General features: G+C 45.8%; 1 protein-coding gene across 2 annotated transcripts in view; it reads left to right on the plus strand.

Moving 5' to 3' along the window:
• Window positions 1-24530, plus strand: part of SMIM24 (small integral membrane protein 24) — an 80452-nt gene that overhangs the window by 12837 nt on the left and 43085 nt on the right. For both annotated transcript variants that reach the window (XM_083179253.1, XM_083179254.1), the window contains exons 2-3: window positions 2272-2407; window positions 23442-23477. In XM_083179253.1, the coding sequence (XP_083035379.1) occupies window positions 2272-2407; window positions 23442-23477 (172 nt within the window). The remainder of the gene's footprint in view (window positions 1-2271; window positions 2408-23441; window positions 23478-24530) is intronic.

Genomic DNA, 24530 nt, shown 5'->3' on the forward strand with positions numbered 1-24530 from the left:
TGGATAGAACTACCTTTTCCCTTTTCTGCAGGCCATTTTTATGGATGGCATCCAAATTATTTTGGGGTTATATATCTTTTGCTCTTTCTCTCTCCCTCTGTATATATGTATGTATGTATTATACTGTATATATAGTAGTATAACAAAGGGCTGGTGGGGGTGCCAAAAAATGACAGCAGTACTGTAAGATTCTTTGGGTGCAGACCACATGCCCCTAGAGTGAGATTATTATGTACTTCCACACTAAGCCATGCCCATTTGTGTGATGTATTTGGTGGCTCTGCAAGGCCACACCTCTTTACCTGAAGCCACATACCCCAATTTGAGTGCATATGCTGTCAGCGCGCAATGGGGGTCTCCTGGCCATGTCGCTGACCCAGGTACCAAAACTGTATAAATATACATTGGATCTGGAAAGTATTCACAGTGTCTCAATTTTTTCCTCTTTTTGTTATGTTACAGCCTTATTTCAAAATCGAATAAATTTATTTTTTCCCTCAAAATTCTACACACAATATCCCAAACCGGAGACATTAAGCTTTAAGCTCATTTTAATTTATCCATAGGGTTAAGCTGTAGCAATTCTATATTAGCATTCTTTTACACCAACATTACTGACTCTGTAACAAATGGTGCACTATACAGATGGAGCTGTGGTTATCAGTTCTTCTTATTTGAGTACTACGTAGCACTTGCGTACTAAGTAGCACAAACAGCTTTTATTGTACCGTACTGTAATGGCTACAGCTATAAGTGACATCTCTATAAGTATAATGGAGAGATATAAAAGCTCCTCCCTAAGTTCCTGGATGCCAAAACACTGTGCATTACACCTCCATAGAGTTTTTCCTATTTGAGTACTAAGTAGCATGAACAGCTTTTATTGTACTGTGGTGTAACAGTTACTGCTAGAAGTGATATCTTTATATGTATAATGTGGAGAGATAGTGGGTGAGATTTAATAGGATCAGAGATTCAAAAAGTGAGAGATTTGGTAAGAAATCTCCAGTTTTTTTTAAAGCGGCAACCATTTACATTGCAAAACCAGTTTGATTTTGAAGTGTAAATGGTTACTGCTTTAAAAAAACTGGAGATTTCTTCCCAAATCTCTCACTTCTCACTCTCTGAAAATCTCATCCTATTAAATCTCACCCATAATCTCCTCACACAGGGCCTTCTTCTAGTTCACTCTTTCTGACAAAAAAAGTGAACCAGAATAAGGCCCTAAGTTTCTGGATGCAAAAATACTGTGTTTAGCCACTCTATACAGTATTTTCTATTTGCGGTACTCAGAAGTATTTGATCCATAGGAGTAAGCTATAGCAATTCTATAGCAGCTTGCCTTGACAGCAGTGCTGCTGACACTGTAACACATGCTGCACTATATAATTTCAGCAGCTCATTGGCCGTATTGGCTTTTGGACTTACAGTAGATGCTCACACAACTTTCCCATTGCCGTCTTTTAGCCTAATGAGACACTGGTTAATACTGGCTGGTCACTCCCACCTCCCCCATCCACCTTCCCACTCCTCTGGGAGACTGCTCTATTCATAGTAAACAAAGCCAGTGTGAATACTTTAAATTCCCTCCAAGTCCAATGATCAACCTGCAGCTCCTGCTGTGAAACAGGGAATGGAGAACTTAGCAGGATCTGACATACTAAAGCAGGATTCATTACTGTCACCTCCCCGCATTCCAGCGATGGCTCCCTGGCTGCAGAGGAAGCCATAAAACCCCTGCAAGCTAGGCGGACAATCTATGGTTCTTGCGCATGAAGTGCACAAAAATACAGTTTATTTTGGTGTGTGCGTGCCTAGTTTTATTAAATATAACTTTCAGAAATGTTTCAATATAAAAAAAAATTGATACTGTAATCCAAGTGGGTTTCCAGGATGTAGAGCCATGGAGTTATCCACTAGCCTACGCCACCTGGAGATAGCAGCCGCTGCTCATGAGTCTATGTGAAGACAGAGCCTTAATGCCTTTCGCAGAGAATCAGTTTTGTGTTCACAATATTGAGCATTGGCTACGTGAACTGCAGTCTACAGTTATTATTTGCCTAGGGGACCGGGACATTACATGGCCCATATGCTTGTATTGTAAAGTACAGTTGGAGCCTCAGCAATGTTCACGGGAATGTGGCGGGAATATTGCGACTGACTGTATTGTTTGCTTACATTGCTGTGAATTATTTCTGTGTGGTACAATATAAAAATAGACATAAAACGCATTTACTGAAAAACAAGATTTCTATTCTTCCTCTTCTGTAGATGTGAGACAAGACTCAGCTACAGACTCTCCTCGTGTACTACAGCCTTGGTTACTGGGTCTCACTGCCGTGACTGTGTTCCTCTTCATTGTGTTCGTCTTGATGCTTATTAACAGAGTGTGGTGCAAAAAGGATAAGTATGTGTGATTTTATTTTTATTTTTTAAAGTGAGTAATGTTTTATTGATTGTTCCAAAAGTAACAAAGTGAATAAATAGGCAGACACGTCAAGTAATAGTTGGTATACATCAAATTTGTGACATGGTAGAGTATGAGTAATTAACAATGTCAAGGACATAGCAATTGAGGATTGAGCACATCCGCTGATAGAGTTATAAAAATGAGACTACCCAGAGGCGCCATTTGGGTAAATGGTAAGTACAAAGAGAAGTAGTGCATATGGTACTCATCATATATATTGTGTACTGCACAAAGTCACTCATCATGAATAAATATCAAAGGATTCATATACCATGTAAAATATAGTATCTAGATACAATTTTAGCAATGACAAGTCAAAAATAAAAATAAACCCAAAACAAACCTACCTCAAAACCCCCAACCCTGTATAACTTAGGCATACCTGTTGCACCTAAAACAACTACCCCTACCCCACTAACTACACTAAGATACTAATTACCCTCACCTGCCCATTGAACTTTAGGAGGCAGTACATTAGTGGTTTTAGCCAGAACAAATCCAAAATCGCCCCAACTCACAGGATATGATCATCTCTATTCTGACTTACCTTACCCCAAAAAATGTGCATTAGTAGAAAAGTATTAAACAGGAAAATAACGGTGGAAGGGACAATGTGAACTGTAATGTGGTGACATTCAGTCCGGCGATTTATCAGACCCAAGATATGACAAAGGTGTAAGAGGAATATCCGTAATATCCTTTGAGGATACACAGGAAAACAACCAATAGATTTATACAGCAAGTATCAGGATTCAGTGATCCAGTGAGTTTCAGCAGTAGTAGACAAGTAATTTGGTCAGGTATAGGGGCCCGAGCACCCACGGAAAATGATGAGCACCCACGGGTCCCAGTCCTGCTGCTGGGCCGCCATATTAACTTGCTAATTTGCGGCTGCAGTACCCGCATCACCTGACCTGCCACCTGGCAATAGTATGCCAGGATGGCGGGAAGAGTGTATTCTTTCCGCGGAGTAATATGCGGACATGGGCTGGCCAGCATGTGCGTGCTCTTGGCATGCTGTGCGTGCTGTCCGACTGAGTAGCATTTATGTACCTGCACTGGGTGGGGAGCATTTATGTATTTGGCACTGTGGGAGCATTTATGTATTTGGCACTGTGGGAGCATTTATGTATTTGGCATTGTGGGGGCATTTATGTACTTGGCACTGTGGGGGCATTTATTGTATTTGGCCATAATGTGTAAAAATGGGGACTCTGCTGCTGTAATGTGTAAAAAAGGGAACTCTGCTGCCGCAATTTAATGTGTAAAAAAGGGAACTCTGCTGCCGCAATTTGAATATTGGAGACATACAACTGTGCTGTCCCTTCCCCATGAAGCCACTCCCCTATATTTTTGACTTGAGCACCCACCAGCAAAAACATAAATCGGCACCTATGCAGTCAGGCCATTTTCATCTGCACCCAGCTTCCCAAAGAATGAATAACAATAGCTGCATGAACAGACTGGAGAAACACACCAATTGCTTTAGCAAGATCAAGGCAGGCTCTCCCACCGACATTGGGATATACTATAGCATTCTCACAATACAAACGGAGAATTTAACACTAGCGCTTTAGCATAGAAAATAAAAATAAAAATATTCAGGCAATGTCAAACAGTCCAGCATGTATGAGCATAGAATAAACAATAATAATAATAATAATAATAATATCTTTATTTATCGATTGTCCAAATAGAATATGAACAGAGGAGCATGAAAAATATTAGTCCTGCCAGGCCCTCTTCCACTGCAGAGCCATAACGATAACAGTCCCTCCATCGTACACCCAAAAACATGCATAGAGGAGCTGGGAGTCCTGGGATAAGAGTTCCACGAATATCCCATCCATCCAGAGATATGTAAATAGATATAAGCAGTAGGTAAATAAGGATTTTTGTAGCTCCAATACTGCTGCCAGAGCTGTAGAATGAAACTTCAGAGAGCCCTCAATATCAGGAACTGAAACCGTAGCAAAGGTAGTAGGAGATACCTCTATTTGCATACCCTCCAACTGTACCGATTTAGCCGGTACAGTACCGTTTTTTAATGGTCTGTACCGACTAAATCTAACTGTACCGATTGTACCAATTTTTGACAGGCGGCTCCTCCGACTCTGATAATTGTAGTTTTCATCTGTTACACTGGCGGCTGCTCTTTGGGGAGTGTGTGGCCTGCCAAGACTACATTTCCCGGGATGCACTGCAGGGGGACTCAAGGGGAGGACCGCGACAGCAGTCCTCCCCTTGCTTAGGGATTTCTCCCCAGAACCCATGCATCTCGTCTCCATTCCCAGGGGAGTGCAAAGCCAGTGCACACCACAGAGCACATGGGCGCCGCCGATAAAGTATTTGCGCTCAGGGGCGGATTAGGATTTTAAACCAGCCCGGGAAATTTCTTAAAGCAGCCCTAATGGAGGTGGGATCTCGTGAGGGGGTGTGGTCAGCCTCATATATCACCTCCCCCCTTCCTGATTGGCCACCAGATTTCCCCACCACAGTTATACTGCAGGCTAGGGTGTATAAAAGATTAGGGTTGGGCTGGGTGTGTGTGTGCAGGGGCGGATTGGCCATTTAAGTCACCGGGAAGTTTCCCGGGAGGCCGGACGATGATGAGGCCGAAAATTAGACATGGCTCCACCCACTCGCGGGTGTGGCATCACCCACACAATTCGGCCGGGGACACTGCAGGTCAGAGACAGGGGCAGGGTTCGCAAATGTGTGCTATAGCGCATATTTTACCCGAAAATGAGGAGTGGAGACTCAGTTTATTAGAATGGCCGGGTCCCCGGGGACGCTCTCTGCCGGCTACTACTGCACAATATACACCTCTAAGCCCGACTGCAGATCTTAGCGCTCCCCGGCTGCCCCGCCTCCGCCTGCCCACTACATCTATTGCAGGCACACACACAGTCTCTCCATGGGGGGGTATGGCCATGAGAGGACTGTGCAATGTGTGCATAAACTACATACACTCGGGGCTGGAGGCAGCAGCGGCTGCTGGACTGGCTTATTAATACTAGAATACACTGCGTCTGTCTACACTGAAGTGTCTCTGGATGTACACTCTCCCTGTCCTGTCACCCTGCAGCGGAGAGCGGCGGTATGCTTTCTGCTGCAGTGTGACAGGACAGGGAGAGTGTACATCCAGAGACACTTCAGTGTAGACAGTCGCAGTATATTCTAGTATTATAAAGCCAGCAGCGTAACTACTAAGGATGTACTTCAGCGCACAGCAAAGGCACCCCCTCCCCCTTTTTTTCCCCTCTCCCAGCATTAATCGGCTCCATAAGCCTCCGTCTGTGCAGTGCTGATAGGAGCTCCACCTCCTAACAGCGCTGATCAACATCAACTATGGGCGGTATTCAATGAGGCTGATTCGCCAGGTTTTTATGGCGATTTTGTGCTGTAAGGCGAATTTCTGACTAAAACGGTGAATCACCCTATTCATTGACCAGATGGCGAATACATTTCAAAGTTTTTTTTGCCATGATTCACCGAGTAGCTATCGCTATCTTTTTATGGTGAAGTGGAAGGTGAACTTTTAAAATAAAGTGTTTTGTTTTTTACAATTGGTGTAAAAAAATCTGGAATTTTATTCTGAGGAGGGGCATGCTAATTTTATTCATGTGCTGTAAGCACATGAATATATATTTAATTTAAAATAATATATATATATATTTTTTTTTTACACAGACCAGCCAGCAGGGGGCCGGAGCCGAGCCGCTCATTACATATTCATATATTCACTTCACCCGATCATTACATATGCATGATCGGGTGTAGTGAATATACCCGGTCCCCTGCTGGCACCCCCGGGGGGCAGCCTGTGCTGCCTGGCACCCGGGGAGCCCACCTCCCACCCACAAACGTTCTGGGACAGGCAGGGAGACTTCCATCTCCCTGCCTGCCACCGTCCTCAGGCTCCCTGCGGCATTCGCCGCAGGAGCTCATATTCGCCGGTCAGGGGCAGCGAGCCCCTGACTCGTTGAATACCGGAGCCGGCGAGGCTCCGGAATGCGGCGACCAGTGGCGAATGTGGAGCGAATCCTAAACAGGATTCTCTGCACGTCGCCGGTATTCACATGAATACCGCCCTATGAGTCTGCACATGTGAGTGCAGGAAGGAAGTCCCAACTCCCGCCCGCCTGCAGGAGATCACAACCTCTAAATACTGGCTGCATGAGCCTATGCCGGGGCTAGCACAAGCAGGGCTCACATAGCAACACACTACTATGGAGAGACAACAGGGTGAAGCAGCGACTGCAGAGCTGCTTTATCCAGCGCTGAGAGGCTAACCACAGGTCAGTGTCACCATCCCCTGTACCCAGCCCAGTGCCTCTCATCTAACTATCTCTCCCCATTTTTCAGCCTAGTCACCCCCTCCATCCCAGTGTATCTCACCCTGCTACCTAGCCCCCCTTCCCATGCCAATTGGCCAACTTTCCCCATCCCACTGCAGGGCTGAATACTTCATAATTCAGCCCTGTCTCCTGCGGTCAGTGGCAGGCTGGGCCAGTATACGAAGTTGAAGCATTTTGGGTCACACTAACCTATCAGCATCTGACAGCCTGCAGCTCGATGCCGCAGAGTACTGGCTGTGCGGGCAGCAGCGCAGCAGCATTGTAGTCTCCCAGTATCTCCTCCATGTGCACCTCCTCCTCTGATGTGTCTGCAGTGCAGCCAGGTGACTAAGCTCTTCTGAGACTGCCGTAGACACCGACAATGGTGCAGTCACACTCTCAGCCACTGTGTGTGTGGCAATGCTTTCTTTTTGATTACTTTATGGGATGGAAATGCTACACAGTTAGATAAGTCACATAAATTCTCTACACTTTATCTAATTTCAAATATTAAATTAAATTGACATTTATTTTCTGCACTGATTTACAATGAGGACCACTGTTGCCGGCTGCCTATGCGCGGCAGCATGGCTATATCACAGACTGCTGAAAACTGTGGACCTTCAGGGCTACAGAAGCCCTGTAGGCCCACAGTTATTACCAGTCTGTGATAAGGCCACGCTGCTGTGCATAGGCAGCCTTATCACACTGTGAATGGAGACAGCTTGTTTGCGGCTGTTCTAAAGGTGCCCATACATGGTCCGTTCGTCTGATCCGTTCGGCACTTAATTAGTACACATCGCATCGCATGCCTTGTGCATGCATTGTGCATGCAATGCGATGCGATGTAAAGCTAGTACAAAAAGTATGTGCAGCACATACTTTTTGTACCATACGATGAGATGCGCAGGAGTGCGCATCTCAGAGTACAAAAGGGATGCGGCAGAACGGAGCGTGTATGGGCTCCTTAAGCTCTGACAGCGCTGACAGTCTGCAGGGGGGCCAGCAGCACAGTGACAGCTAAAGCTGGCCATACATCAGAAAGATCGATCTTAAGATCGATTGCGCTCATGATTGTGTACAATTTCCCTTGAAATCCCGGCAGTCCTTGGTGGTTTTTGGACACACAATCTGCATACAATCCATCATACAATCAGTCATACAATCCATCTGCAGCATGATTGTGTATACAAGATGTGCACACAATTTGCATACAATCCATCATACAATCAGTCATACAATCCATCTGCTGATTGATTGTATGATTGTGTACATAAGATGTGCACACAATCTGCATACAATCCATCTTACAATCAATTGAGATTGTATGATTGGGTACAATATCTTTCTGATGTATGGCCACCTTAAGAGTGACTCAGCACGCCCCCAACCTACAGATCAGCTTCCTGCCGAACTCACCAGGAGCCCCGCCCCCAACAGTACCTCTATTCTTCTGATCTTCCTGGTCCCTGCTTCCCCGGGTCGGCACCACACAGAAGGGAGAAGGCAAGGCTGCACCTGACATCCACAGCAGAGCATAACACAAAGGTACTCCATGACCCCTGCAGTCTATCTCTCCCCTGTTGCTGTCTCTTTCAATATCTCCCCTGCTGTCTCTCACTATCTCCTCTACTGTCTCTCTCACTAACTCCCCTGCAGTCTCTCTCACTCTCCCCCTCTTTCCTTCTGTCTCAGTCACAATCTCCCCTGCTGTCTCAATCATTAACTCCTATGTGGCCTCTCTTAGTCTGTCCCGTGCTTTCTCTCTCTCTCACCCTCTCCTATGCTGTCTCTCTCAATAACATGCGCACGGGTCTTGGCCACACTTCACTTGGTATTATGCATGTAAAGGGCATTATGCATGTAAGCAGCACTACAAGATGCATTGTGTGTAAATTGCACTACAGGGGTCATTATATGTGTAAGCGGCACTGCAGGGGGTACTAAAATGCCACGGGGTGCAAAATGTATAATTAAGCTACTGGTTCCACCAGGAGAAGATGTATCTTTTTGCCATGAAACTCATGGCATAATATGTATTGGGCATTGCGGTGTGTGGTATTAAATGTATTTGCCATTACACTGTATAACCTCTAGCAAGCATTACGGTTTGTGGTATAATGTGTAATGCGCATTAAGGTGTTTGGTATACTGTGTACTGGGCATCACGGTGTGTGGTATAATGTGTAATGGGCATCTTGATGTGTGGTATCATGTGTAAGGGGAATTACGGTGTGCGGTATAATATGTAATGGACAGTACCTGGGCATAATGTGTAATGGGCATGCCTTTTTCATTGCTAGGGCACACCCCTTACACTTAGTATCCACCTATTGTGCTGCCCATGTGAGGCCACTTCCAGATATTTTCCAGGGCCAATTTTAGTCCCCAATCGGCCCCTGTGTGTGTGTGTGTGTGTGTGTGTGTGTGTGAATGGATCGGGTTAGACTACGGATGTGTATAAGGGCAGGGTTAGGCTGCAGGTGTGTGTGTATGGATGAATAGGGTTAGGCTATGGGCGTTAGTGTATATGGACAGGGTTAGGCTATGGGGGTGTGTGTGTGTATGGAGAGAGTTAATCTATAGGGTGTGTGTGTGTGTGTGTGTGTGTATGGACAGGGTTAGGCTATGGGTTTGTGCGTTTGTGGGTTAGGACTGGGTTAGGCTACAGGGGTGTATGTACAGGCAGGGTTAGGCTACAGGTGTGTGTGTGTATGGATAGTGTTAGGCTATGTGTGTGTGTGTGTATAGGGTTAGGCTACAAGTGTGTGTGTGTGTATGTATGGACAGGGTTAGGCTACAGGTGTGTTTATATGGTTAGGCTTCATGGGGGTGTGTAGTTACTACTAACCTGGCCTTCCTGTGTTTGAAAGAGTCTGCTTATTGGGGAGATGCACCGATCCAGATTTACCTTATGTCACCCAAATCCAGCTTCAGAGGTACACACTCTGATACTGTATGGCAAATAAGATGTCATTACCTCTTGCACAGTAATTGCCACCTGTATGGAGCTGGGCTGGTAGGTTCTGCTGCTTGGGAAGTACAGGAAAGTACACTGACAGTAGTAGCATCATACCCCCCTAACCTTCCTCCTTCCCCCCATAAGTCAGTCACACTGGATATGAGAGGCCAGGCAAGTGGCACAGGCAGCAGGTGCAGTGGGCACAGAGCCCCTGGTGAGTGCTGCACAGTGCAGAGCAGTAAGAGGAGCATTTGGTTACTTACTATCTCCCTGCCCATCTGCTGGGCAGTGAGCTCTGTGCCCACTGCACCTGCTGCCTGTGCCACTTGCCAGGCCTCTCATATGCTGTGTGACTGACTTATTGGGGTGGAGAGGAGGAGAAGGGGAGGGGAGGGGGGTATGTTGCTATTACTGTCAGTGTACTTTTCTGTACTCCCCAAGCAGCAGAACCTACCAGCTCCATACAGGTGGCAATCCCTGTGCACGAGTGAGTGCAGAGCAGCAGTGAGTAGAAGTTGCAGAGCACATTGTCCAGCATACGGCGCATTCTCACAGTGCAGAGCTCCCCTGCATCTCCTAGTACTCACTGGGCACCCTGCTCTGTGCCATCCAGTGAGGGGCAGCAGCTGTCATGGGGATATCCTGCACTCAGAGGGCGGGATGTATTAAAATACATCACCGCCCTTCGCGCCCCCCCCGCCGCGATGCCGCCGCATATGTACTAACATATGCGGCTGGCATCGCGATGCGGTGACGGAGCCCCCCCGCGATACCTGTACTGTGGTCTGCGGGGGGGCTCCGTCACCTCCCAGCCGGCTTCTGCAGCATCCACGCCGGGGACAGCTAAGCAAGCTGTCCCCGGCGCTTCCTCCTCCCCCTGCAGCCGGAAGGACGTCCGGCTGCGTTGCTAGGGGGAGGAAGGGCTTACCTTCCGGGGTCCAGGAGGACCTGCAAGAAGGTAAGCCCAAGGGAGGGGGGAAAGGGGGGGTCGGCGAGGCGGCGGGTTGCGGCGACGCGGCGGGCGGCGAAAAGAAGCCCATAGGCTTCTATAGGGTATCGCCACCCAAAGGTGGCGATACCCTGCCCTGCGAAACGGCTGCGAACGGGTTTTAGTACATAGGAAAATGCGGTAAAACGGGGGTTTTACCGCATTTTCCCTTTAGTACATCTCGCCCATTGGGTGGAGGCTGTGCTCAACAAGTGATGTGCAGCAGCAACACCCACTCAGGGGAGGTGCTGTCACACACAGGGCCGGTGCTATGTGCCCTCCTGCAAACTATACATTTTGCGCCCTCCTACAAACACAGCACACTACATTGGTTCAACCCTGCACCTCCTCCCCTCACACACTACACTACCGCCGCTACTCTGCACCACAAACTACATGATTGCTACCCTGCACCCCACACTCCGTGTTTTGACAGTCGGGATCACGACGTCGGGTAAATGACTATCGGGATCCCGACTGTCGGGACCGCGTCCAGCACACTGCACCCCACTCCCCACACACACTGCACTACAGCTGCTACCTTACCTTACACACAATATGCTACCACTGCTTCACTGCACCCCATTCCCAGCACACACTGCACTACAGCCGCTACCTTACCTTACACACAATATGCTACCACCACTACACTGCACCCCATTCCCAGCACACACTACACTACAGCTGCTACCTTACACACAATATTCTACCACCGCTACACTGCACCCCATTCCCATACACTGAACTATAGCTGCACAAGCCCAGTGTGCACACATTTCTTAGTGATCCATGACAGTGGCAGGCTAGGCCCATAGACGTTACCAACAAAGTTACTGCGTGGGGGGCCTATGGTGATGCTTCACCCAACGCACTGATTAATGGGAATAGATACCATACCCGTGGGCACGGCATCTATTCACAAAGGAGCAGGGATGGACGGGCAGGCTATTCTAGCAGGGGGCAGGACGCATTTTTTCCCTTGAAAATCAGGTTAAAACAGCCTAATATAAACACTGTTTCTAATATAACCCCCATCCCAGCATGCATCATATACCTGACTATGCTGATGTGGCTGGCTGTAGGGCTGCCTCCTCTGTCCATGCCTTCTGGCTCCTCCAGTGAGTGCACATGTGTGGACCCTGCTCAGCAGCAGAGCATCGGGAGGAGTGGCTGCTGGGCTGCTCTATGTACTCACAGGAGATGGAAGAGGTGGGTGCGATGCTGCTGGCTGCTGCCTGACAGAAAGAAGTGCCATAACATATGCCATGCTGCCAGCGCCGCTGTCTGTCACACAGTGTGACAGGCGCAGGCAGTGGCTGCTGGCAGCAACACTGTAGACACTTGTAGTCTGCATACCAGTGTATGCAACGCCTCCCTGTTTTGCATACACTGCTGATCGGCGCCGGCTGGTCACGCAGCAGCGCTCGGAGCTGGGACAGGATCTGTACATGCTGCACGGGGATCAGAGGGCAGAGCCATGAGTCATCACTCATGAGCTCCGCAAAAGGACCATGGGAGTGGCAGCACACACGCAGCAGCCCTCCCACCGCGATTTTGGATATGTGCAAAACACTGAGATCGTGGTCCGCGGTCCAGCCAGGGTGGGGATTGGCCGTCCCGATTGTAATGTTTTATAGGCCGGCCCACCGGGAAGTAACCCGGGTTCCCGGCAGGGCCAATTCGCCCCTGTTTGAGCTGATGGGCGGCTGAGGAGGCCTCGGGGGGCACAGGAAGCAGGTGCGTGCTGCTAAAATGATACCCGTTCATCCTGAGGCCCCGATATATGATTTGAAGTGATGTCAATATACATTCGGAAAGGGGACTTGGCCACCCCCCCTTTTCACCCTACCACGCCCATTTGGCCCATTCCCCCTTTCTGAATGTGCACCGATTTCTGCCCTCCAGATCTTGGTGGGTATGTATTTGGCAGGATAGATCCCAAAAGTTTAGTGATGAAGACCATGATAAAAGAGGGTTTAGGTGTGGGAGGGGCGGTGTTAGTGGTGCCAGTGTACATGCTAAGAGAGCGGCAGAGAGAGGGTGGGAATGGGATTAAAAACAGGCCCTGGCATTTAAAGTACGCAGACCCACCATGGTGACAAAAGTGAAGGATGTAGTTGTGCGCGCGGTGAAGGCGCGCTCCGGAAAATGGGGTGTGGCCACTCAACAGGGGGCGTGTCCTTGAGTGTAGTGTACAACACCATATACAACTTCTACACATTATGCAACAAAATACTAGACCCCATTATACTTGCCCCTTACACATGATGCCAAATGGAATGAGCCCAAATTCACATAACGCCACACGGATTGAGCCAAAATTCAAATAATGCCACATGGATTGTGTCAAAATTCACATCAAGCCAGACAGATTGAGCCAAAATTCACATTATGCCACATGGATTGAGCCAAAATTCAAATAGTGCCGCATGGATTGTGTCAAAATTCACATAATGCCACACTTATTGAGTCAAAATTTACATAATAACACACGGATTGAGCCAAAATTCACATAATGCCAAATGGATTGAGCCAATATTAAACATAATGCCACAAGGGTTGTGTCAAAATTCACATAATGCCACACGGATTGAGCCAAAATTCACATAATGCCACACGGATTGAGACAAAATTCACATAATGCCACACGTATTGAGCCAAAATTTACATAATGCCACACGGATTGTGACAAAATTCACATAATGCCACACGGATTGAGCCAAAATTCACATAATGCCACACGGATTGAGCCAGAATTCACATAATGCCACACAGATTAAGCCAAAATTTACAATACGTTTCATAAACAGGAACATTGTCCACCAAAGGCGTGCATTAAACATTTACACCATAATGTCCGTTACACGCCATTATGTCCATTATGTATTATGTCAAACACCATAATGCCTATTAAAAATTATGCTACATAAGTGCTGCTTATCTACATGCTCATTGCCAAGGGTTCCATGCTCATTGCCAGAGGTTCCATGCTCATTGCCATTTGGGATTACATGCTCATTGCCAAGGGGAATACATGCTCGCGGTAAATGGGGGACAGCCACCAGGCAGAAGTGATAGCCACTGACAGTGGCAGAGCCTGGCTGTATTCAGAGCACTGCAGGTCCCGGCTATTTGAAATAATACCCCTTTCACACCAGAAAATGCATTCCCAGGTTGGCCCCTTTTACACCAGCCTAGTCCCTGCATTTTCTGGTGTGAGGGGGAGAGAAAACCACCCCTCCCCCCCTTTAACCAGTTATCTTATTTAACCGGCTATATCTTCGGAACCAACTGATCCATTTACATGAGACAAGTATCATATTGAAGAACTTTTGAGTGGGCTTTGAATGATTTTGGTCAAGTGAAACTGGAATGTTTGGTTCCAGAGTAATCTGCCCTCAAAGAACATGAACAGCCATGAAATTACATTTCAAAACTAAAAAAATTAGTTTACACTTAATATCTCTGGAACCGATTGACCGATATGGATCAGCCTGGTATCATAATGAAGGCCCAGCGATTTGGAATTTAATGAGGATCAACCACAAACTTATGTGATGCCAGGGGGGAACTGGCAGCCATCGGAACCGGGTGGGGGTCAGAATTGACGGGTCCCATATTATCCTATGGGGAAAAAACATTACAGCTTTGCCAGGCAATATCTCTGGTTTCCGGGGGGCTAGAGACACGGGGCTGGGCTCGTTGGAAAGCCCTGGTCCTCAGCTACAAAATAAAATGACAGGGGGGCACGTGCCCGGGTGCCCCCCCCCCTGAATTCACCACTGTGTACAGCTTATAAAGGATTAATGCAAATAACAATGCATTTTTTTTTTTTTTTACATTTAGAGTACCATCAACTATATTAATCTTGTCAAACTAATAAAGGCTATTAAAAACAATCATATATACAGTGCATTACTAATGGGACCCCATTTACTAGTTCACTCCTGTTAAATAGTTTATGTTGGAGTACTTGTTTGTACTCGGATATGTCACTAAAACTCAGTCAACTGTTACTTGTAACTTCCTTCAGACACCAGGATACTGAGTACAGCCATGGCCAAAAGTTTTAAAAATTACACAAATATTACTTTTGCCTTCTCAGTTTTTATGGTGGCAATTTGCAAACACTGCAGAATGTCATGAAGAGTGATCAGATGAATTGCAATTAATTTCAAAGCCCTCTTTACCTTCACAATGAATTTAGGGGCTAATTCAACATGGATTGCTAAATAGAGAAATTGAAAAATGAGTGAGTAACAGTTGACTGACATGCATACTCTATGCATTGGGGAAAGAAAATGCGTACTGATTGTAAATGCAGTTATTCTGGTCCATTTAAAAGGCCCATACGTTCGCATTGGGACCGTTGTTTTTCCTATTTGCATGTACAGCCACATTTCTGCGTATGTGCATATGTCAAGTGCATGCGGCCATGGCGACTGTTTGCTGGGTGCATGCACCCAAGGCTGTGGCCAGGGGAAGCCCAGTGTTTCTTTGGCGATGCCATGAAAATGCTGGGCGTTCCCATGGAAATCGCCCGTTAACATGAGTGCCAGGCGGGTAGCTGACATCACTGGATGTCAGCTGCCCGCACACTTCCTTCTGAATACTTCATAGTAACCTTAGATGTGCATATGCCTTCCACATCATTCGATGGTCAGCGACCATCAAATGATGTTGGTGTTCCCCCACAGCCTGCGAATGGATGTTTATGTTAAACATCCATTCGCAGTCTGTGCGTACAGTGGAAGCCTCAAACAAAAGGTGCGTACACACATACAGATTTTTCTGTCTGATCTATCTGGTGAGAACAAAAACCTGGAAATGTATGGGAGCAACTGACAATCAAAAATTTCCACCCAAATGCAGGAAAACAGAAAAAAAATATATATATTAGGTAAGGCTGAAAAAAAGGCTTGCGTCCATCAAGTTCAACCTAGGTTTTGTTGTATGTTATGTTATTAAATGTTAACTACAGTATGTGTTTCTTATTAGTACCCCTGGATGTTTTTAGACAATAAGTTTGAACGCATTTAGGGGCCCATTTATTAAAACTCTCAAATAAATTGTCAACAGAAGGTGATAATAACGATTAAATTCGCATTGCGATTTTCCTTGAAATCGCATGAATTTACCATTACTCACCTTGCAGGACAGGGCTTGCGAAAAAGCCTGCTCTCCCCCGTTATTATCGCAATGCGATAGCCTTTAATCATACTGCGCATGCGCAGCTCATAGAAAGTTGGCCAGCCGGCTTTTACTTTCACTTTCCCCCAGCTTGTATGTCCTGCGGTAGCTCCTTGCTAGTAAAGCAAGCAGCCAGGACTGGACCTGGGGAAGCTGATCGGATGATCGGAGGAGAGGGCTAGGTGCTTCACTAAAGATATTTTATAAAACAATAATGTCTACCAGGTAAGCGCTGTATCCCACGTCCGCCCTCCCTCCCACCCCAGCTCCTTGCAGCCCCGTCCCTCCCCAGTGCTGCTGCCATAGATGGAGGAGTGTACAGCAGCCAGGAGTAGAGATGGGCCGTTCGCAAATGAACCGGATCTTTTTAACGGATCCCATTCAAGAACAAGTGAGCCGCCGATCCCAAAAAGGTGATCCATTTCAGTTTCGTTTTCCAGTACAATGCATTTTCTTGACCTCAGTGCTGAGACCTGTGGCAGCTGAGATGTACTACCTCTGGAGACTGAGTAAAGTGCTTTGACTACAAGTGATAGAAAGACAGAGCTGGCCCTAGGCAAACTAGGCAAATGCCTAGGGCATTTGGAATGCCTAGGGGCACCAGCAGCTTCTGCTCATTAAAATTATATGCAGCATGCCTATATTCTGTGTGTGATTGAGACTGTATCTGCATATGAAATAGTGTATTCATGGAAATCACTGTAACATAGCATTCTGTATGCAGGTACAGCCACAGTCGCACACAGAATACAGGCATGCCGCATATCATTTTAATCATAGGAAGCTCCTTGTGTGTCCTGGTCACATAACAATGCAAATAAGACGAATTTTCAGCAAAAAAGGCACCCAACATTAGCAGAACTTGCCAGGAGCTGCATGGCCTATTGAGGCAAGATGTTTGAGGAAACATCTGTATCCAAGCAGAGGCAGAGGTCACAGTGTTAGCGGCTGTGCGAGTGCTGTCTGCGGGTGGGTTGGTTGTGCAATAGTGTTCGGCATATGTGTAAGGGGCATTATGTGTGCCATGCATAAATGCATTAATAATGTGCGACATATGTGTAACACGCATTATGTGTGTCACGTGTATAAGGGCATTAATAATGTGCAACATATGTGTAATGGGCATTATGTGTGTCATGTGTATAAGGGCATTAATAATGTGCAACATATGTGTAAGGGGCATTAGATGTGTCATTATGGGCATTATGTGTATTAAGATCATTAATAAAGGTTGGCATAATGTGTAAGGAGCATTATGTTTATAAGGACATTAATAACGTGTGTCATGTGTAAGGGGCATTATTGTGTGGTATTAGGGGTGCCGAGAGAAAGGGGTAGGGGTTACAAATTACCCAGGCCAAAGTCTGATGGAAGGGCCCAGTGGGGGCCCTGGGCCCCCTCCCCTTAAGTGAAAACAGCAGCTGCAGCTCTTCTCCTTTGCCCAGCTCAGATTGCTTTGTGCTGGGTTGCGGCGTGGCCACGGAGGGGATTCAGTATGAAATCCCGGCGGTCGGGATCCCGGCGTTCAAAATCCCGACGCTGGAATCCCGACCGCCAAAATCCCGACAAGGGGGGGGGACGTGGATCGCCCCCCCTTGCGGGCTCGATGCGCTCGCCACGCAGCGGGCCCGGTGCCTCGCTACGCTCGGCAGGCTAATTTATTCTCCCTCCAGGGGTGTCGTGGACACCCACAGAGGGAGAAAGTGTCGGGATTTCGGCGGTCGGGATTCCAGCGTCGGGATTCTGAACGCCGGGATCCCGACCGCCGGGATTTAAACTGCATCCCCACGGAGGTGCTTAAATTACAATGTTTTCTCAGGATTTCTTTCTAAGGGTATAATGTGAATATTTTGAGGAGTAATGTATATAAGGTATAGTGGTGCCAAAATGATGACTGCTATGAAGAGGGTTGATGGTGCTGGGAAAAGGGAGCAGGGTCAGAGGCGGAACTAGTGGCGGTGCTAGGGGGCACCAGACAAAATCTTGCCTAGAGCATCATTTAGGCTAGGGCCGGCTCTGTAGAAGTATTAGCTGCTGCTGCCAGGGATGGCCATCGGTGCAGACGCCCTCGATGGTTGCCATCGATGGCGATTCTGCACCCAGCCATCGATCAGTGTTTTTACTCGGTCATGTATATTTCCCCTCTTTTTTTTTTTGTAAGTGAACCGAGGATCTGACTAAAAGATCCGTATCTTTTCACTGAGAGGTCCTGCGGATCCCGGCTCAGCTTAATGATCCGTTTTGACCACCTCTAGCCAGGAGCTCAGGCAGGAGAGTCAGTGCTGCCTGTGCTGCTGTACAGTGATGTCCCGGCAGCAGCGAGGAGGGGGATAGAGGGGATTAGGGGGGGGGAGGACAGGGGAGAGACGGACATCACCTGCCCGTATGAGTGTAACGAGCAGGAGCTGGCAGCTGCTCGTAAGTCAGAGGAAGGTTCTGTGCTCCTCTTATATATGTGTGTGCTCCAAGTCCTGATAAACATTCCTGTCCCTGTTAGCAGCGACGAGAGGGAGGGAGAGAGGGAGGAGGGAGACAGGGTAGACATGGGCCCTTATTCTGATCTGTGCGGCCGGAGCCGCATACGTTGCTCCGGCCGCACAAACCAATCCCCGCCTACAATACGGATCGCCACGGCCGTCCGTACGCGGACGGCTGGCGATCCGCATGAAAATGGTGGGGCGTACGCCTCCACCATGGTGGGAGCTGCCCCCTGCATTCGATGGTCGGCGACCATCGAAGGCAGGGCCGCACGCTCCACCAGCTCCCGCAAGCTTAGACCACACGGACAATCGTCCGTGTGAAAGCTTGTATGGGGGCGGAGAGCTGACATCCGGCGATGTCAGCTTTCCGCCCCCATCACTGGCGTCATAGCCTCATTACCATGCATACGCCCCGCGTTTGCATGGGAACGCCCATGAAACGCTGGGCGTATGCATAGGGTAATGAGGCTATTAAGCCCCTCACGCCCCTATACGCCCCCTTTGCGGCGTATACATTTTTTGTGCGGCGATTTCCCCTGCACATGCGCAGAGTGACCTCTGCGCATGTGCAGAGTGAAAACATCGGCGGTACGGCCGCACGCGGGCCGTACCGCCGAGATCAGAATAAGGGCCATGGAGCTGCAGGAATCCAACTCCCATACACTGCACGGAGGCAGACTAGATTACAATAATAAAAGGTCTCTATTTCCCTAATAATAATATTATTATATGTATTAAACATACATATAGGGGAGAGAAGAGGAAGAGCGGGCTGCTATAATAGGCTGATAGCACATACTGTATGTAGACACACACAGGGATAACGCCACTCAGAAGTGGCAATATTATCACTAAGCAGCCTTCCGAATTTATTTTACAATTGAAGTTTAATAAATATGAGTAATCACATTTCCCATTATATTTATGTGAAATGCGATCTACTTTCTAAAAAAAATACGATAAATCCGTTTATGAAGAGAAATTTGCGAAAACCTCTACAATTCATAATCAGTACATTTCAGTGAAACTAAAATAATGTGAAAAGAGTGCGAAAACATTATTTTTCACATTATTTTAGTAAAAATAATGTTAATAAATGGGCCCCTAAGGAGGTAGCCGACACCACCTCTCCGGGAAGAGAATTCCAGAGTTTGACTGCTCTGACCGTAAGTAGTTTTTTCTACTGGCTGTACAATTTTTTTTTTCTTCTAATCTATACTCATGCCCCCGCGTCCTAACTTCCCTTCTAATAGAAAAAAAGGGTGTTTGACACTTCATTATATTGGTCCCTGTCTGGGCAGCTACTTTCTCCTCACAGTCCACAGTGAATTCTCACATTAGCAATCCGTGCCGAATTAGCACATTAATCCCAAAAACATTTCCAATGCATTTCAGCCCTGCCACAAAAGGGCCTGAGGACTGCGGTAAAGTAATATTCTCTGATGAATGCCCTTTCAGATTGTTTGGTGCATCTGTAAAAACTATCCAGAAAGGTGGTAACAACAATTGCGCACACAATCACACGTGTTGCCCGTAATCACACAGGGCCTTCACCGAAAAACCCTTAGTTAATTGTGAACATTATAAAAGTGGTGCATACATGGTTTGCTAATAATAAATACAAAATACAATCACTTTAATAAATTGCGAACATTTAATTTCAAGTGTAACCATATAGGTCCTTATTCAAAAATTACTACTAAAAGTACTCGTCCCTAAAGGGCTGAAAAATCAAAGTGATAGTGCAATACTGTCTCACAAAAAGATTGAAATGGTCACACTTGCACTCAGTAAAAAGACATGTAAAAACATATCGCCACCATTGGTCGAAACCTCCAGGGCAATTTTCAGGCTCACATAAACACTTCCATACCCAGCCTGAAAATTGCCCTGGAAAAGTGCCATTGCACTGACATAAAAAGACATTTAAAAGCATATCACCACCATTGGTGGAAACCACCAATGGTGGTGATATGCTTTTAAATGTCTTTTTATGTCAGTGCAATGTGTGAATATTAAAATCTTTTGCAATTTGTATATATAAAACAATTATATTATATTTCCATAGGGGTTTAGTGTGTTAAATGGTCCTGTGAAAATTGTCAAAATGGGCGATGACTGTTTGTGACTGCAGCAGGGGTGAACAAAAAACATAAAACAATATAATAGTATAATATTGTCAAAAAACACTTGAATGTTTGAAGGGAAATAATAGAACCAGCCCCATCCAAGAAGCCAAGATTTCATTCTAAGCACCCAAACGTGATGGTTTTTTTTTTTTGTTATAACATTGGGGCAGATGTATTAAGCCTGGAGAAGAGATAAACTGGAGATAAAGTGGAGATAACTTGGAAGAGTTAACGCACCAGCCAATCAGCTGTGTTTGAAATATGTGTTTTGGCCATACTATACTATTGTAATGTGTTATAGTTTTTGTTAGCATGTATGGATGATAAATAAGAGAATATTGTATTGAACAATTCTTGTCACAATTTGAAGCACAGGGGGGCGCCTTGCAGGTGACAGCCAAGGAATAAAATTAAGGGCAAAATGAACCTACATGCCCATAGAAAGCAAGGACTCAGATCCCTTCCTTCTTGGTGGCAGCCATGTTGTGTATTTATTGTGAGAGCTGATGTAATCAATAAGCACAAACAGCCAGTTGGCATTTGTGAGTTGCAGACATTAAAACTTAAGAGCTAATGGTGCCCATACACGCTGCGATAGCAGCGTGCATTCCGATGCAATGGTATGTGTGCTCACGCAGGCATCAAATCACACAGTGCAAAAAATATGTGCTGCACATACTTTTTGTACTGCTTTCGGATCGCATCACATGCACATTACATGCAAAAACATGCCGTGCGATGCCATCTAGCCCATAACGCATGCGATTCTCGCAGCGTGTATGGGCTCCTTAAAACATTTGGATGTCAAATGCCAAAGACAAATAATTTAAAATATAGTTGGTCCATGTACAAGCTATAGTAATATATATATATATATATATATATATATATATATCTATATATATATATAAACACCAACAATAGTGTCTTCAGCGCCCTATAGTGATGGATGTCTTAAATGAATATAAAAATATATAAAAACAGTATACGGTACTTGTGAGTTATCTGGGCGTCCGATTTTGGTACTAGATCGCATACGATATCGCATGCGATATCGCATGCGATTTGCGATTTGCATGCGATATCGCATGCGATTTGCGATTTAGCATGCGATTTGAATAAGATTTGCTATTAATTTCATTACCCCACTATCCCCAAAGTGTGTCTATCAACGTGAACCCGAAGCGTGGCGAGCGCAGCGAGCCCGCGAGGGGCGGCGGTACGTGTCCTCCGACCTTTTCATGCCCTACTATCCACTAGGGCGTGGAGTGAGAATAGAATAGTGTGGCGAGCGCAGCGAGCCACCGAGCCCGAAGCGTGGCGAGCGCAGCGAGCCCCGCGAGGGGACGCGGACACCTTCACAGGTATCCGCGTGCCCTTGCGGGCTTCACAGGTGTCCGCGTCCCCTCGCGGGGCTCGCTGCGCTCGCCACGCTTCGGGCTCGGTGGCTCGCTGCGCTCGCCACACTATTCTATTCTCACTCCACGCCCTAGTGGATAGTAGGGCATGAAAAGGTCGGAGGACGCGTACCGCCGCCCCTCGCGGGCTCGCTGCGCTCGCCACGCTTCGGGTTCACGTTGATAGACACACTTTGGGGATAGTGGGGTAATGAAATGAATAGCAAATCTTATGCAAATCGCATGCTAAATCGCATGCAAATCGTAAATCGCATGCGATATCGCATGCGATATCGTATGCGATATCGCATGCAAATCGCATGCAAATCGTAAGTACCCAAATCGGACGCCCAGATAACTCACAAGTACCCAGTATACACTTGAAGCTTCTTGTTTCTTGGTGCAATAAATTTTCTTTATTTTCACAGAGCTTTAAGACAGAACCCAACGCGTTTCATCTCTCTTGGAGACTTCATCAGGGGTTTTTTTTTATAGACATTAAATGCCTTTTAAGGCTCTGAAACAATTGATGTTGTTCTACTGATCGAATAAAGAACTGATTTTAGTCCTCAACAGTGGTGAGTACCTTGTGCTATTGAAATATAGTACAGACGACTATAGGTGTTATCACACCTGTGCATAGAGAGCCCAAAAAAGGTGTCTTAGGAATTAGGAAATATTCCCTGTATAGCTCCTGAGTGTGTGTGCTCTCTGGGATTCAGCCAGCAAGTGACTTGCTGGCTGAATCCCAGAGAGCACACACACTCAGGAGCTATACAGGGAATATTTCCTAATTCCTTTGGGCCCTAACGGGAATTTATACACTGAAAAGGTGGTTGAATGAACTGATGTGTACACTGGAGCTTTGAATTTCTCTATGTACTAAGACGGTCATAAGACACCTTTTTTGGGCTCTCTATGCACAGGTGTGATAACACCTATAGTCGTCTTTAATATATTTCAATAGCACAAGGTACTCACCACTGTTGAGGACTAAAATCAGTTCTTTATTCGATCAGTAGAACAACATCAATTGTTTCAGAGCCTTAAAAGGCATTTAATGTCTATAAGAAAAAAACCCTGATGAAGTCTCCAAGAGAGATGAAACGCGTTGGGTTCTGTCTTAAAGCTCTGTGAAAATAAAGAAAATTTATTCCACAAAGAAACAAGAAGCTTCAAGTGTATACTGTTTTTATATATTTTTATATTCATTTAAGACATCCATCACTATAGGGCGCTGAAGACACTATTGTTGGTGTTTATGTGTAGTAGTAGTTCCTACTAGTGGGGAACTAAGTGTCTACAGCGACCGACTAGTTTATTATATTTAGCGCATACTGGAGAACTTGTTCTGTATATATATATATATATATATATATATATATATATATATATATATATATATATATAAATAATATCACATATTTGTATTAAGCGATATTATTTTCTGAACCTGTCCACTTCATTCTTTTTTCTGTTTTCTAGGGAAGAGCATGAAAAAGAAGAAAATAATATAGAAAGGTAGTGCAATCTTTTTCATCATTAATGCTTGATAATCTTACAGCATATTACTATCTTTATAGTGTGACATTTAAAATTGGAAATTTAACAAAAAACTGAAACATTTTTGTTATATTGTAAACTTCTGATTAATATGCACACAGGTTTTAGAGACCTAGGGTATGCACCCTGTATCATGTAATGGTCTTTGGATTTAGAAGTTTTATGTACTGTAGCAATTTGTTCTAGCGAAGCAATTTTTGATACTGTACCTTTGGAATCAAATGTGTGTGCGTATATAGATAGATAGATAGATAGATAGATAGATAGATAGATAGAGAGAGAGAGAGAGGGTTCCAAGGACAAGGCACTCACCAGAATTTTCATATAGTTATAAGAGTTTAATTCTTTTAAAATTACGGCATAATCCCAACGTTTCTGACCCCCTCAGGGCCCTTAGTCATGGCACAGTCCTCCAACAGAGACCCAGGTAGCTAATGAGAGCCTATTTAATCAGACCAGCATATAAAGGCCCCTAACCAATCAAACAATCATCAGGTGTGTGGTAATTAGTACTGAGTCACATGACTATGCCACTGCTGCAAGTGTTTCTCACATATCCCTGCATGTCAGCATAACACATGGCCTTGCATCAACAAATCTACACAGCACCCAGCAGTTGAGAGAAACCGTGAGTGCATTGAAAGTATATATATATATATATATATATATATATATATATATATATATATATATATATATATATATAAAATGACGAAAGGAAGAGGGTGGCAAATCTTTAGTGAAGACGGTCACATAAAACCGACGTTTCGAGGCTACTGGGCCTCTTTTTCAAGGTGTGATGTCCATATCCACCTACTAGGCATGTCCATCACTGCCTATTGGGCGTGTACATCACTGCCTATTGGGCATCAATGCAAATAGAAGGTGACTTATTTATGTATATGCACTACAGAATGAATCATCCCCCCCCCCCCCCCACACACACACACACAAACTGGAAACAGGGACAGGTGCTCTGCAAAAATGTAAACTGTAGTCTCCATTACACAT

Source organism: Crinia signifera, chromosome 1 (assembly GCF_055691185.1).
Source record: "Crinia signifera chromosome 1, ASM5569118v1, whole genome shotgun sequence".
NCBI lineage: Eukaryota > Metazoa > Chordata > Amphibia > Anura > Myobatrachidae > Crinia > Crinia signifera.